The 14,894-nt window shown below is 36.6% G+C and overlaps 1 protein-coding gene across 1 annotated transcript in view; it reads left to right on the top strand.

Moving 5' to 3' along the window:
- LOC107668971 (ephrin type-A receptor 3-like) overlaps positions 1-14,894 on the top strand; it is a 131,653-nt gene that overhangs the window by 93,591 nt on the left and 23,168 nt on the right. Inside the window, exons 9-11 of the mRNA XM_016461052.1 lie at positions 6,682-6,749; positions 7,043-7,168; positions 8,512-8,697. Of these exons, the coding sequence (XP_016316538.1) occupies positions 6,682-6,749; positions 7,043-7,168; positions 8,512-8,697 (380 nt within the window). The remainder of the gene's footprint in view (positions 1-6,681; positions 6,750-7,042; positions 7,169-8,511; positions 8,698-14,894) is intronic.

Genomic DNA, 14,894 nt, shown 5'->3' with positions numbered 1-14,894 from the left:
ATATCAGCTTGACCGTAGCTGTTTTGTGTCGTCAGCATGGGCGGTTATCTCAAGGTCACATACTTATTGTCAAATGAAAGGCTAAGGTTGGTCACCTCCCGTTTTAATGCTGTGGAAAACACAAGGTAATCAAACAAGCAATTAAGCATTATGGGAGGAAATAACTTCATGCTGTGCCCTTTGCAGGCTCCTTTCAGGTTTTACAGCTCTTCCCCAGCCCAGGCGTGCACCAAACAGGAAATCAACATTTAAGAGCGCCTGCCATTCTTCACTCTGAGATGAGGAGAATGTTTTAAAGGTGGAGCAGAGCAGTAGAGAAGGTCAGCGTGGAGGTCAGATGTGTGTATTTTGCAGAAGCCTACGATAAACATCCATGTTCATTTGAATAAAAATCAAGGTCAAAAAGGACGTTTAATTTCAAGTGTATTATAAACTGACTGGTATTTCAAAGGCTCATCGCTTTGACCAAACAATCACTGATTACTCTTTAGCGAAAGGCTTACATGATGCTGACGCTCTTGCTCCCGTTTCTACGGCGGTCCACTTTGTGTTTGTAAAATGAGATGCCGGATGAATTAAACCAGATGAGGTGATCATAATTCAACACACTGCTGGAGCGCGAGGGTAAGGGCAGCGGCAGTCATGGGAATATCTGAACCATTTTTTTCACCTAATTGCGAGTCAGTTAGAAACAGTTGGCAAGGACATGTGGCTAGGGAGGCTTTAATGGAGATGAATGGAATGCCAGGAGGATAGAGGAGAACCCTGACCCATCCTCCTATTTCTGTAGTCCTGCTTGTCTTGATCGACTGATCTGAATATTGAGAAAGCCTGCTTGTCATATAAAATATTTCTCATTATATACAGCTTGTTTGTCGTCATTTGTCCGAAGTTTGAATTTCGAGAAGGTTCAGTCAAGGTTGAGAAGTTCCTTTGTGTCTTTCCAGCCTTTGAACTTCCATTAGATTCACATTTCAATTTGATACTGTTTGGTTTCAAAGCCTCCCTTTACATCCGTATTTACTCAGTTTAAAGGTATCAAACTTTCTTCTAAAGGAGTCTCGGCATAAAAAAACCCATCCATCTGAGCTCACGCAGAGGAGAAAGGTCCCTTCCGTTTGATCACGCCGCTGTCTTTGTCTGGCCGGCGTTCTTGATCCTAAAGAAATTCTGTTTTTGGGAGAGCCGTTTTTCACACCAGGCACCTCGCAGAGATGGGGGAATCAAAAAGCGCCTTAGTCAGCTCGGTGCTCAGGGCAGAGGCTGATGGGAAGGGGCTCTACAGCTCTAGGGTTCCTGTTACAGCAGATCACTTTCTCCCCAAGTCTCATTTCAATAGCGTTAGTATGCTGCAGCCCAACTGAGCGCTCCGAGCAGAAAGCACACTGTCAGCACAATCATCAGCTCTGCTCCGACTCAAACCCTCAAAGAGTGTCAAGATGTGGATGTGAAAATATAGCGAGGGAGATGAAGGTAGAGGAGAAACGATTGTGATGCAAGTTCCAAAAAGTGAAAAGGTCAGATAAGAGAGAAGGAAAGAATAAAAATAACTGAAACATTGTGCGACATGCATGAAATTCCTGTTTGCATTTTTATTAGTACATTTATTTAAATGAATTTTTGTATCATTTTTTTTTTTTTACATGTGTGTATTTGTGCTCAAAATATTTTTTAAATGTTTTTGAGCGAAGTTGCCAAGGCTGAATTTATGTGATCAAAAATGTAGTAATTTTGTGAAATATTATTGCAGTAACTTTTCTATTTGAATGCATTTTAAAGTGTAATTTATTCCTTTTATGGCAAAGCTGAGTACATTTTTAGCAGCATTTACTACACTCTAAAAAATGCTGGGTTATTTCAACCCAACATTGGGTCAAATATGGACTAACCCAGCTGTTGGGTTAAATTTTTTAATTAAAGTTTTAACCCAAAAGTTGGTTTAGTCCATATTTGACCCAACGTTGGGTTGAAACAACCCAGCATTTTTTAGAGTGTAGAGTTTTAGTGTAACAGTCCTTCAGAAATAATTTTAATATGCTGATTTGGTGCTCAAGAATAATTTATTAGCATTAATAAATTTTTTTAAATAAAATGATTTTGATATGTTATAAATGTCTATTATTGTCACCTTTGATCAATTTAATGCATCCTTGCTGAATAAAAGTATTAATTTCTTTACAAAAAAATTCAACTGACCCCAAACTTTTAAACAGTAGTGTATATTTAATGATACTGTACTTTGGCAACGTAAAACCTCAATTTTACTATACTAATAAAGATATTTTAATCTAAATAAGAGTAAAAGTTATAGAATAAGACAAATGGTGATGAATAGTTCACCCAAAAAAACTAAAATTCTCAAGTTTAGTCAAGATCATTTGTTGCACTTAGGATTTTCTTTCTTCATAAAAAGGTTAATTTTTGAAAATGTTTTCTGTTTAGTGAGAATGATTAAAAGTTGGGTGCAGTCAAGGTCCATACGAATCGTACATTATATTCCAAGTTTTCTGAAGCAATGCGATAGCTTTATGTAAAATAAAACATAAAAATAAGTGAACAAATCATTCAGATGGTTCTGTGAACAATCAGTTCATTGGAAATATTAGACTCAAAATGATTAGTAGATGGATCAGATAACCTTACTTCTAATATGAAATCTCATGAACATGTCAGTGAGAGCTATGTTGGATGTCAAGATTTTGACAACTTAAATTTCTGTCTGTTCATCATACAAAGCTATTGAATGGCTTTAGATGACTGATTTGAATGGTCTGCTTTTATTATACTTTTATGATGCATTTTGGCAAAAGAGTGGCCAGGATATTGTTTAAAAATTAAAATCATGGAAGAATGAAAGTCATACTGAATGACATGAAGGTGATTAAATGATGACAGAATTTGCATTTTTAGGTGAACTATTCTTTATAGAAGCCACAGTATATGGTCTGCAGGACAGAAAGCTGGAAACCGTCATGAAGAAGAACGGCGCTCATGTGACAGCATATTAGACCGGGAAGGTAAATTGATATGTAAATTGAGTGTGCGACTCAGAGAATGAGGAAATATGAAGCTGAAATGTGCTAGACCTTCACGTAGAGCAGGAACAGCTTTTTTTTCTCCCGTCAGCAATGTACAATAGCAGACCCCGGTGTACCGAACATCTAAAATCTGTCTGCTCTGTGTGGCAGAATGTTCTGGAGAAAGAGAGCGAGAGTGCATTAGGCAGCACAAAGTGATTTGTCCTCATGGTGTTCAGGCCGTACTGAAAGAGCGGAGGCCTTGCTCAACAAAAGCAAGCAGCGCTCGCTCATTTATTGGAGGAACACTGGAAGATTGGAGTCGTTCATCAGGGTGATACTCGCTGCTTTGTTCTTCAAGGAGAGACATTTTGTCAATATAAGATGCACTTTTTCTCATTAGATTTCTGAGAGGCCTGTCAGCCATACGGACATACAGTGAGAACAGCTTCATAAGATATGTGGTCCTCAATATCCGCATACACACTTTATGTAATGGAAATGTATGCTCGTTATTCACATGCGCACATTTTCATTTCAAAACAGAACCTGATTGTAGAAACGGTTGCATTGTACATAGCAAGAATTGAACTATAGCACGAATCATATTATTTTAACTTAACAAGTTTTCTCTTTGATATAGTATTATTTTGATTCCCCAATGAAGATATTATTATTTGATAATGAATAATAGCCATAATTGATCTTAGAGTTCAAAATTCAAATGTGAAGAACTGGCTCCCTTTCAATTCATGAATTTGTATTGAATTTGTAAATTTAACACATCTATCTGTCTATCATCTGTCTGTCTGTCTGTCTATATGTTTGTTTGTTTGTTCACTCATTTGTTCTCTTGTTCGTCCTAACATTTGTTTTATCTATCTATCTTCTGTCCATCTACAACTTTCTATTGTCTATTTTGTGTTTGTTCTGTCTATCTGTTGCTTGTTCTGTTGTCCGTTTTGTCATTCTTTCGTTCATTCTATTTATCGAGCTATCGTTTGTTCTGTCTATTGAGCTATTGTTCTATCATAATATAGTTGTATCGTTTAATTAGTTGTCTGTCTGTCTGTCTGTCTGTCTATCTATCATCATTCTGTCTATGCATAAAATTGTAACACTTTTAACTATTTTCAAAACACAAGACTCAAACATGACTAACAATGCCATCCGACACACTAACAAACCTTCAGAAAGTGAGACGTTAGAATGCTCACTTGTACAATGTAATTGTTGTGCTTTTAAGCATCTCTATAAAAGGATGATTACATTAGATTCAGCCCTAACAAAACATTAGAAAAACTAATGCAAAATCTTTGTCACAATAAGCACACACACAGTATTTTGGTGTGCGCTTGTGTCACTTTCCTGACAGCATAGCTGAGTGCTGTCATAAACAACTGTTAAATTTGCTGATATTTTCCCATTTGTCGGATTGCATTCAAGAAAAACAATAAAGTTGAGATTTTAATGAATGGCTTGTTTTCTAGTTTTGATGACCTTCAGCCGTTCATCTTGTTATATATCACATTTTTCTTCATTCTCCTTGACATCGATGACGAGATGAGTCAAGGTTTCCACACACACACACACACGCACGCACAGGGGGATCCATCCGTCCAGCCAATTAGTGGCGTTTACATGATGACGAGCTTGTGTTTGATTCAGCCAAATAAAATCAGCATCAAACTGAAGTGATGGAGCATGATGAACACTGGCAATCGGTTACACTATGTAGTGTACACACACGTGTGCGAGTGAGGTGCGCTTGCCAAAGACAGAATCATTCTCACTTTTCTCTGCCACGCAATCACAGCTCCAGCCTGCCAACTCGCCATGGCTGGGCTCCTGTGACCCTGGCATGGGCAGCCCCTCTCCTCATCATTACTGCCAAATTAAAAGCCAGAAGCCTCCAGCTCATCTGTCTCCCTGCTGCCGACTCTTATCACGAGCTCAGCCGCTCCCGAGCGGTTACGGATGCCTTGGAACTCACCCCAAACCAATTATAATCAAAAGATGATTTTAAAATGTACTAGTCTTTGATTGTAATGAGAGAGTTCTACATTTTCTTCTCAGATTAGCTGTCATGAGTGATTCTTACTTTGAGACAAATTACCGAGGGGAGTTTAGGCACAGGAACAAGGGAGAGAAGAACCTGAAGAAGGGAAATGTAATTCCCTCATAGCTTCTCTCATTAAAGCGTAATGCTGTTTGCAAGGGAGCATTAAAGATTAGGCAGTTACATGTGGGAAGTTGCAGAGGCTGATTCGGTTCAAGAAGATCTTCACTCAAGCATCCTCATGACCCACTCTAAGGTAAAGAAATGGGTTTCAAGGCACACTCAAAGGCAGGTCAGTTAATTCAGCATCCATCTTGGTAACATCTCAAAATCAATTCCAGTCATGCTAATATTGCTCATATATTGAATAGAGAAAGATTTTTGTTGTCTCTGACACATGGCACCAGGGCTGAACATTTACGAAATTTTTTTTTTGTTTGTTTTTTGTTTTGTTTTGTTTTGTTTTGGTTATTTTACAGGCACTACTTATTTATTTGTTCATTTGTTCGTTTAACTTTTTTATTTAATCAGATTTTTTAAAGGGGTCATATGATGCGATTTCAAGTTTTCCTTTCTCTTTGGAGTGTTTTGAAAAATAATGTGTTTTTTGAACATTAAAGCATGTCAACATATTCTGTTACACCAAATACACAAAATAATGATCTTTAAAAAAGCATCATATGACCCCTTTAAAGTATTTTATTATTTTAATTACCGGAACCTTGTTTTTATTAAATGTTTGTTTGTTCGTTCGTTCAACTTTGTTGAATGTTATTTTATTATTTTGATTATTGGCACCATTTATTTATTTACTTGCGTACTACATAAGTTCTGTAACTATGTAAACCTCTTTAGTTCACGATGGAAATTTGGGCTTGAGTTTAGTCTCATATTCAATCTCCCATCGCAGACGCAAAGTCAAACATGGATTGCATGAAAAGGTGAACTTGTACAACTGAAATGTGAAACAGCTATTATTTAATTAAATTAAATGAAATGCCTTTAGGAGACATGCTTCAGGGGTCTTTTAATGAGTAAACTGCAACTGCATTCAGTTGACAAATGACTGTGAGGGGGGCTGTTGTTTTGCAGTGATGCTTAAAATGTTGCTAAGCCTCTAGGAGCTTTTATACTGGGTGTGTTGCACTATATTGCTGCAGGTGAAGGCAGACGGTTTCAGAATCGTACCCACGGAGACCCAGAACACCAGTGGGTATTTTTAGACATTCCAACGTGCCCTCGGAGACTAACTCACAGATGTACTAGTGCACTCAACACACACACACACACTCATACACATGCAAAGACTAACTTTTATCAGGGCATACACTTCCTCAAACTCTCATTTGAAGACTGTTATTCATGTTTTAGGTGGCATACTCATTCAAACGTGTTCAGACACAATTAATGCTGTATATATGGACGGAAAAACATTGATGTCACAGCTGAGTCTAATATATGAAGGGAACTTCATCTCTTCAGGAGCATGGAAATAATCATAATCTATTCCTCACTCTCATACAGTGCTGAACGGCAATTTTATGGCTGGTTTATAAAAATATACATTTTTATAGGTGATGTTTTTATCTTTTTTTTATGTTGCAGACATTGTGGCTACATTAAAGCGAAGCAAGATCCAGATGAAGAAAAAATGCAGTTTCAGAATGGGAGAGGTACGATGGCCAAAATAGCACACACAAACACACACACAACACTCATACATAATGGATTGTCAAAACAAACGGTTGTTTTTAGAGGTAACATAAATGTAAAAGGTCTCTCTTCCAGTCTCGGCTGTGAGAGTGCGATATAAATCAAAAACCCTCATGCTCACCATAGAGTTTATCTTTTCCAACTTTTTTAGGAGGCTGTTTGGGTTTACGGTGCAGTCGTGTCTTGGCATTCATTCGGACTGAAAATCCCTGTGTGAAAACCATATGTGTTTTTTTTTTTTTTCTTATTGCAGTGAAACTTCCAGGAAGCAGGACGTATATTCACCCCCACACTTACGAGGACCCAAATCAAGCCATCCGAGATTTTGCCAAGGAAATTGATGCCTCCACTATACGTATAGAGAGAGTTATAGGTGCAGGTGAGAGTCTTATTCTTCAAATTGTGGAAATAAAATGAAAATAAAACAATATTGAATCTCAAATATACATTATGCAAATCGTGTCAGTGTAGCTCCTTAAATATTGAGGTGTGTTCACTTCATAAAACGTGTTTTCAGTGTGTAAGCGTAGTTGTGTGCTAATGTATGTCAAAGAACCGAGGTTTCTATTTGAGCCCTAATTATAGAACGTCTGCCAACTGTAATCCTCACACACAAAGCTGTTGTTTGAAATACTGAGCTGTTAATACCGCATATCTCTGCATCTGAACTTGGCTTTGAAATCTAATTTTCCTCAGCGTATGCTTTCTCTGTCCGTGAGTGACTGTTTCTCCATTTTTCTGACTTTTTTTGTGTTTTATCCTGGTTCTTTATTTCTCTGTCTCATTTCAAATTTCTCTTCATCTGGCTGCAATAGTGTGCAATAGAGTTCTTTAGGGCTTTAGGAGTTCTGAATTAAACAATGCCATGGAGAAATATTCTTAGATTCTTTGTGTGAGAACAGGACACGCATTTAACCCAAACATATTTGACTGAGATGTTATCCACCATATAACAGAGCTTTCCCAAAACAATATATATACAGTATATGCCAAGTTTTCTACAAAGCTGTTCTAGATTTATGATTCTCGTGTCACTCTACAGTCCCTTTCTTCTCACTTAATAACATTTCAACAAATATCTTGTTTCTCAGAGAAAAAAAATCCTTAAATTGTGTACTTGTATAAATTACTTTCTTGCGCCATTGGCAAAATGCTTTTTTTTTATAATGAACCTCACTAAAGTTTGTATTTATGATTTAAAAAAAACAATTCAAATGTGGTCAGAAAAATTAAAACTAAAATAAAATATATTCTCTGCTGTCTTAATGAGTTGTAATATATTATGCAATAAAGAGATCTATTTTAAATTATGTTTATATATTTGGTCACACTTTATTTTAATGTCCAATTCTCGCTATTAACAAACCATTCATTCTGACTTTTGCCTCAATAAATACCTAATTTGCTGCTTATTAACCATTAGTTAGGTAGTTGTTAAATGTAGGTATTGTGTAGGATTAGGGATGTAGAATATGGCCATGCATAATATGTGCTTTATAAGTACTAATTAACAGTCAATATATTAATAATAGGCATGCTAATAAGCAACTAGTTAATAATGAGAATTGGTCCCTGTACTAAAGTGTTACCATATATTTTCACTGGAAAACAAGACAGTGAACACAGTCACAGTGTCCAGTCAAGTGAATTTTATTTACGTGTATTTTCCTTCATAAATCCACCATAGTCTGATGCTGATGATAGCCATGTGTTTCTTTCCAGGTGAGTTTGGTGAGGTTTGCAGTGGCCGTCTGAAGCTCCCCAGCAAGAGAGAAATATACGTGGCCATCAAAAGTCTGAAAGCAGGATACTCAGAGAAGCAGAGGCGGGACTTCCTGAGCGAGGCCAGCATCATGGGCCAATTCGACCACCCCAACATTATCAGACTGGAGGGAGTCGTTACCAGATGTAAGTGACTGACATGTACTGTCGTCTTCACCTTCACCCAATGGCTTTTAAATGGCGTATTGAAAAGTTTAAGTAAACATACACTGCATTGTAAGCACTGAGGGAAAAATAAGCTGTTATCAAAAGTGCTTTCAGAAATCATTTTGCGGGAATTCAATTGCACAGCTGAGTTCTTGGCTCGGTACAATTTTTATACAGCGTGGTTGAATAGCACAAGTGTGACAATATATGATTATTGTGACTACACCAACAAACCTTTTCCACCACAGCAGTCACAAAGTGTTTTCATGGCGTTGTGATTAAGAGCCAGATGGAGGTGTGCTGTACTCACTGATGTGCTCAGCCTTGGGGAGGACAGAAACAGAGCTCGACTGTTCCACCTGAATGGCTCTGTTGAATTGGATTCGTCCACACAAGAGGGTTGGAAGACAAAGACTCGCTACAGCAGATGTATTGCAGAGCAAGCCTTTAAACGTGACTAAACATATTAGCTCTAGAATTAACTTTTCATTTGAAAATGTTCAATTGGCTACTTGGGAACTTTTGATTAGGGAATGTTATGCAAAAGTAAACCTAAGTACAGTATTAAATGACTGTTAAAATTGGCGCTTAACTCGTTCCCCACTGTGTGTGCTACAGACAATTGAAGTGACTTTTCTAAACAATCAGAATTATGATTTTTTAGTTTGTAGATGATAAATATGTAACTTTTTAAAACCGCCTAGCAATTAAATGCCTAAAAAAAACACCCCAAAATCCTAGAAAACATATAAGAACTTGCCAAAAAAACGCTCAGAACACCCTAGCATTGCAGTTTTGACAATGATGTGTGGAAAACAGTCGGAGAAGAATTTGAAATAATTGATGTCCTTTAAACCTTTTTAAGTTTTTAGCAACGTTTTACAATAGTATAGATTAGGTATAATCTGTATTTCATGCAAATTCAGCAACATAAGAACATTACAGGTCAACGTTTTTAGAAACATGCAAATGAAAGTGGAAATGTTACGCTGATCTTTAAATAATGTCCTGTTCAGATTAAGTCAACTAGGCTTTTTTAAAATTCTTACAAGCAAAATTAAATGTTTAGAAACTTGTTTTCCTTTTATCGCTTGTTTCTCCAATCTTCAACTGCCGTTCTGCACTTATATGTTTGTGGCCTGATGGCGTTGTCTAAATTGGATCTTAATCGCATACAGAGATAGACTTACACAGTGTTATGTGTGTTAGAAACCTTTCCGAGTCTCATTATCTCATCAGTAATGGGGGAGAGCTTATCGGAGAATTTCAGCTTTCACCAGACGCCAAACAAAAACCCTTTCTTTCGAGCGTCAAACGTCTGCGGCTCCGCACTACCTATAGAGCACAACAATAAAAGTATGCATATTTATGACTGCATGAATATTAATCATTTAAATAGTTAATTGGATGTGTTTTAAGTGTCATAAATATTCAGCAGCGCACATATGAACAGCGACGTCTCGACATTTCATATTCATTTTTCGCTCTGTTCTCTCTAATGCGGAATGCTAATTTTGACCTTTTGTTAGCATTGGTTTGTGCAGTTTACAGAACTATTTCCTCCGTAAATCGAGTTTGCTTTTCATTTTGAAAAGGCAGACGCTGCCTAATTGCCTGTCCTCCAGTTATAAGTGGTGTATTTATGTTCTGAGCAAATATCAGGGGCTCGGGGTTAAAGCTCAGTTCAGTATCTCTCGGAGCACGCAGACTCTTTGGAAGAACAAAGTAGCGGTTTAAGTGAGAGTAATGCATTCAACATTGGGCTGCACTCTGACCTCTGTCTTCGTGGAATAGACCAGTCCTCTGTTGGAATCTAAAATAAGCCTGCTTTTGACAGGGTAAAAGAGAGTTTAGGGGAAGATGTAGAGAGGAAATATTTGACATTCTTAGAAAAAGAAAAAAAAAACTTGCTACGTGTACTGCGTTAGGCTAACCGAGACCTGTTATAGCACTTGCATTTTATTGCTCTTTTGTTGGTTTTGATTGCTTCTATTGTCATCATTTGTAAGTCACTTTGGATAAAAGCTCCTGCTAAATGGCTTAATGTAAATGTAAATGTATTCCAGCTAGTTGCTGTAGTTAAGGTAGTTGATGTACTAAAATAACTAAAACTAAAAATGAAATAAAAAAATTTATAAAACTGCATAGAGATAGAGGGAGAAATACAAAACTGCAAAAACACTACAAAATTACCAATATGTTATCTAAAATTAAAATAAGAATGGAAAATATAAAAAATTAAAATTAGGTTCAAAATATTCATAAAAAAACTATAATGGTATCTCAATGCTAAAATGTGTGTTCAGTGTGTTCTGCTCTTATGTTTACTAATTTAAGAATCTGCAAGATGCTTGTCATTTAAAAAAGAGATCATAAAACATTTTTTTTATTATTTAATTCTCTGATGAAGCTATTTCACAGATGTTTACATATAAAATTTGAATTTACACAATTTGTGTTATATTTTTGTGAAAGGTTGTGATTTAAATTTTGTCTTGTGGAATATACTTAATTATCTTTAATAAAAATTGTAACTTCAAATTATTTATTATTATTATTATTATTAAAAAAAACATGTTTTGCTCTTATGTTTAAGACTTTATTTCTCTTATGTACTAAACATCTTAGAGATTCTGAAAGGGTAAAGTGATAGTCATGTCGCTGTCCATATGGCTGCATGTATTCTGGCCTTGGGGGTTGTGAATAGTCGCACGTATGACAGCGGAGAGAGGCAATTTCACAGATCACTGCTCAGCAGGTCAGTGGCTGCAGGGCCGAGGAGAGGGCAAGGGAACAGCAGGGACAGCTCTCTAACCTTTCACTCCAAACAGTTATTCAAAACATCCATTTCTAACAGCTCCCAGCATTCAAATCCTTCCACCGTGATTGCCACTCACTGTAGCAACAAAAAAAAAACAACCTTTGGGATATGTAAAATCCTTGAAGGGTAATGCGTCTCTGTCTGTTATCGTATATTTGATGAGCTAAAAGTGTCTAATTCATAAACAGTCTTTTTGAACAGATTCTCAAACTGATTTGCAATGTGTTGATAAATGACTCTGTATTTAGCAAAACAGGCTTCCAGTAGTTATGGAAAACTTGGAAATATCAGCAAATTTGCAGGCATGAATGGACTTTTAATATATTTAATTGGCGTTCATTGCTTTTTGTGAGTGCAGTCTCTATAAACTCATTTTAGAACATTATTAAAATATCCAGTAATCTCAAACATCTGCAAAAGTAATGGAAAAAATCATAAAAATCCATTTGTGATAAACAGTAATAAACAGCAGCATTTCATACACTACAAAACAACATCAAATGACATTTAAAATGCTGCTGGAAAAACACTTTTGAATAAAGACTCAGATGAGTTGGTAAATCAAGTTTTAACTGGTTCTTTGAATAAACAGAATGAATCTAACTTCCCAGTGTTATCCTTCAGGGCTAATTTTAGTGATGTACACAAAGAAGCCTTTGTAAATGTAGTTTTTATTGTGTTTTTCTTTTTTACGCTTGTGGCCTCAGCGATCAACGAATCCAAAACAGAGCTCCAATCAACAGTGCTTTATCTGAATAATGTTCCAAACCCTCCCTCTCACTGTGATTGCTTCCATTGTTATGTAGATGGTGGGTCTGGTGCGACTAAAAGAAAGCTTTGGAAATAGCCCTTTTAATAGCTATCTCGTCATTTGTCAGAAAAGTTCTGATCTCTCCGTATCTCTCATTTCCTCCTTTATGTGCCAACAATCGCCTAATCTGGAACCATTCAAACTATCATCTCCTCTCATCGCGCTCTTTCCACCGCGAAGGATTTTCCTCTTAACGAAGTGGCTGCTATTTCAAGAAAGCATTCATTAAAACCACCGCTCCTTTGTTTAGGGGACAATGAAAGTTTAAAGTCTTGCGGAGACTCTTGTGTTAAATTACGCTAACTCTTGTGGTAGATTTAGGGTTGAGATGCAGGGAACAGCGAGGACTTGGAAAGCAGCTCAGTGCTAAGTACATCATGTGTCATTTAGTTAAAACACCATTTGGAAAATCAATAAGATTGTAAAGTGGAAGAACAGCTCCTTTTGTTCTTATGTTCATAATCGTGCCCAAAGTGGGCCATCAGGACATCAACCTGGTCAATTTCTGTTTTATCCTATAAGTTAGTTAATTGTATGTCAATGCAGAATATATGTAGATATGAGTTCTGCTGTTACCACGCTGCCAAAATAAACCACTTTAATGCAGGGTGTAAAATCAATACTCTATTTGCAATAGGGGTTCTCGCTCTATGGATGAGCCAGCAGTGAGAATGGGCCTGATTTGAGCTTGTTAAGGGGTTGTCACTGCTGGGGTCCTGATGGGACGACTACAGGCCAAATGTAAAGCCTCTGGTGTGCCGCTTTACACACAAACATATGTTTATACACACACTCAAGCTGGTGCGCCTCCCTCCCAATACGCAACTACACAATCTGCCTTGTATCTGATGTCACAAAGCATTTTTTATAATGTACATGCTCTCTAAATGTCAAATCACCTGCAACAAAGGTCTGTATCCTTTAGTGATTATTCTACAATACCGGTTAGAAGTAAATCATAGGGGTGTTGCATTACACAGATGAGGCGTTATGCGATATTGATTACTTGAGTTTGTTGCAGGTATTCATTTTTTTCCCGAACGTGCGATACAAACACGTACGTCAGAGGGACTCTGTTGGGAATAGATTTATCCAGCGATTTTCCCTGGTAAGTATGTATAGAGTTCAAGAGATTCTGTGCGAAATGCCTCTGACAGCAGCGTGCTGTGACAGCTTTATTTAAGTGGATATGGTTTTTAAGTCCCTGTCCTAGATATTACCAACACAAGCAGACCTGGATCCATGCTTCCATTTTCACCACAGACAATGACAGCTTAATCTTTATTTCTGTACTTTTATAGTCGCATTTACATTTTACATTTATGCATTTATCAGACACACTTATCCAGAGCAAAAACAGTACAATAACATAAACGATTCATATTTTTATTGTGTGTGTGTGCTCACGATGGAGGTGTGTTTTTAGATGTTTCTTGAAAGTAGCAAAGGATCAGAGCTGGGAAAATCCTTCTATCAAGTTTGAGGAAATTATTTTGTGTCTTGTGTATGCATTTCTGTTTATTTTTATATTGTTATATTTATTTCAAAAATGTTGGGTGGGTAAGATTTTTTAAATGTTTTTGAAAGGTCAAAGAAGTCATGCTCACCAAGGTTGCATTTATTTGATCAAAAATACAGTAAAAAAAAACAGTGATATTATGAAATATGATTACAATTTATTCATTTTTATTTTCTATTTTAATAATTTAAAAATGTATCTTATTCCTGTAATGGCAAAACCATATTTTCAGCTGCAATTTTCCAGTCTTAAATATCACAGAATCAATCAGAAATCATTCTAATATTCTGATTTGGTTTTCAAGAACCATTTCTTCTTATTATCAATATTGAAAACAGTTGTGCCGCTTAATACTATTGTGGCAACTGTGATACATTTTTCAGGATTCTTTGATTAATAGAAAGTTCATAAAAAATATAGCATTTATTTGAAATATTTTTTTTTCTTTTGTGACAATGTATTAGTCTTTACTTTTGAATTTAAATTAATTTAATGAATTCATGATATGACATGACATTCGTGACATGTGGCCAAGTATGGTGACCCATACTCGGAATTAGTGGGATGCATTTATCCCATCCAAAGTGCACACACACACCGTGAACACACACCCGGAGCAGTGGGCAGCCATTCTTTTGCTGCGGCGCCCGGGGAGCAGTTGGGGGTTCGATGCCTTGCTCAAGGGCACCTCAGTCCAGGGGCGTAGCCATCATTTCAGAAGTGAGGGGGGCATAAATGTTATTTATATATATATATATATACACAGTGGGTACAGAAAGTATTCAGACCCCCTTAAATTTTTCACTCTTTGTTATATTGCAGCCATTTGCTAAAATCATTTAAGTTAATTTTTTTTCCTCATTAATGTACACACAGCACCCCATATTGACAGAAAAACACAGAATCGTTGACATTTTTGCAGATTTATTAAAAAAGAAAAACTGAAATATCACATGGTCCTAAGTATTCAGACCCTTTGCTCAGTATTTAGTAGAAGCACCCTTTTGATCTAATACAGCCATGAG

This window comes from Sinocyclocheilus anshuiensis, unplaced genomic scaffold, assembly GCF_001515605.1.
Source record: "Sinocyclocheilus anshuiensis isolate Anshui unplaced genomic scaffold, SAMN03320099.WGS_v1.1 scaffold4, whole genome shotgun sequence".
Taxonomy (NCBI): domain Eukaryota; kingdom Metazoa; phylum Chordata; class Actinopteri; order Cypriniformes; family Cyprinidae; genus Sinocyclocheilus; species Sinocyclocheilus anshuiensis.
The sequence above is the reverse complement of the archived record's forward strand: the minus strand, read 5'-3'. Positions and strand labels throughout refer to the sequence as shown.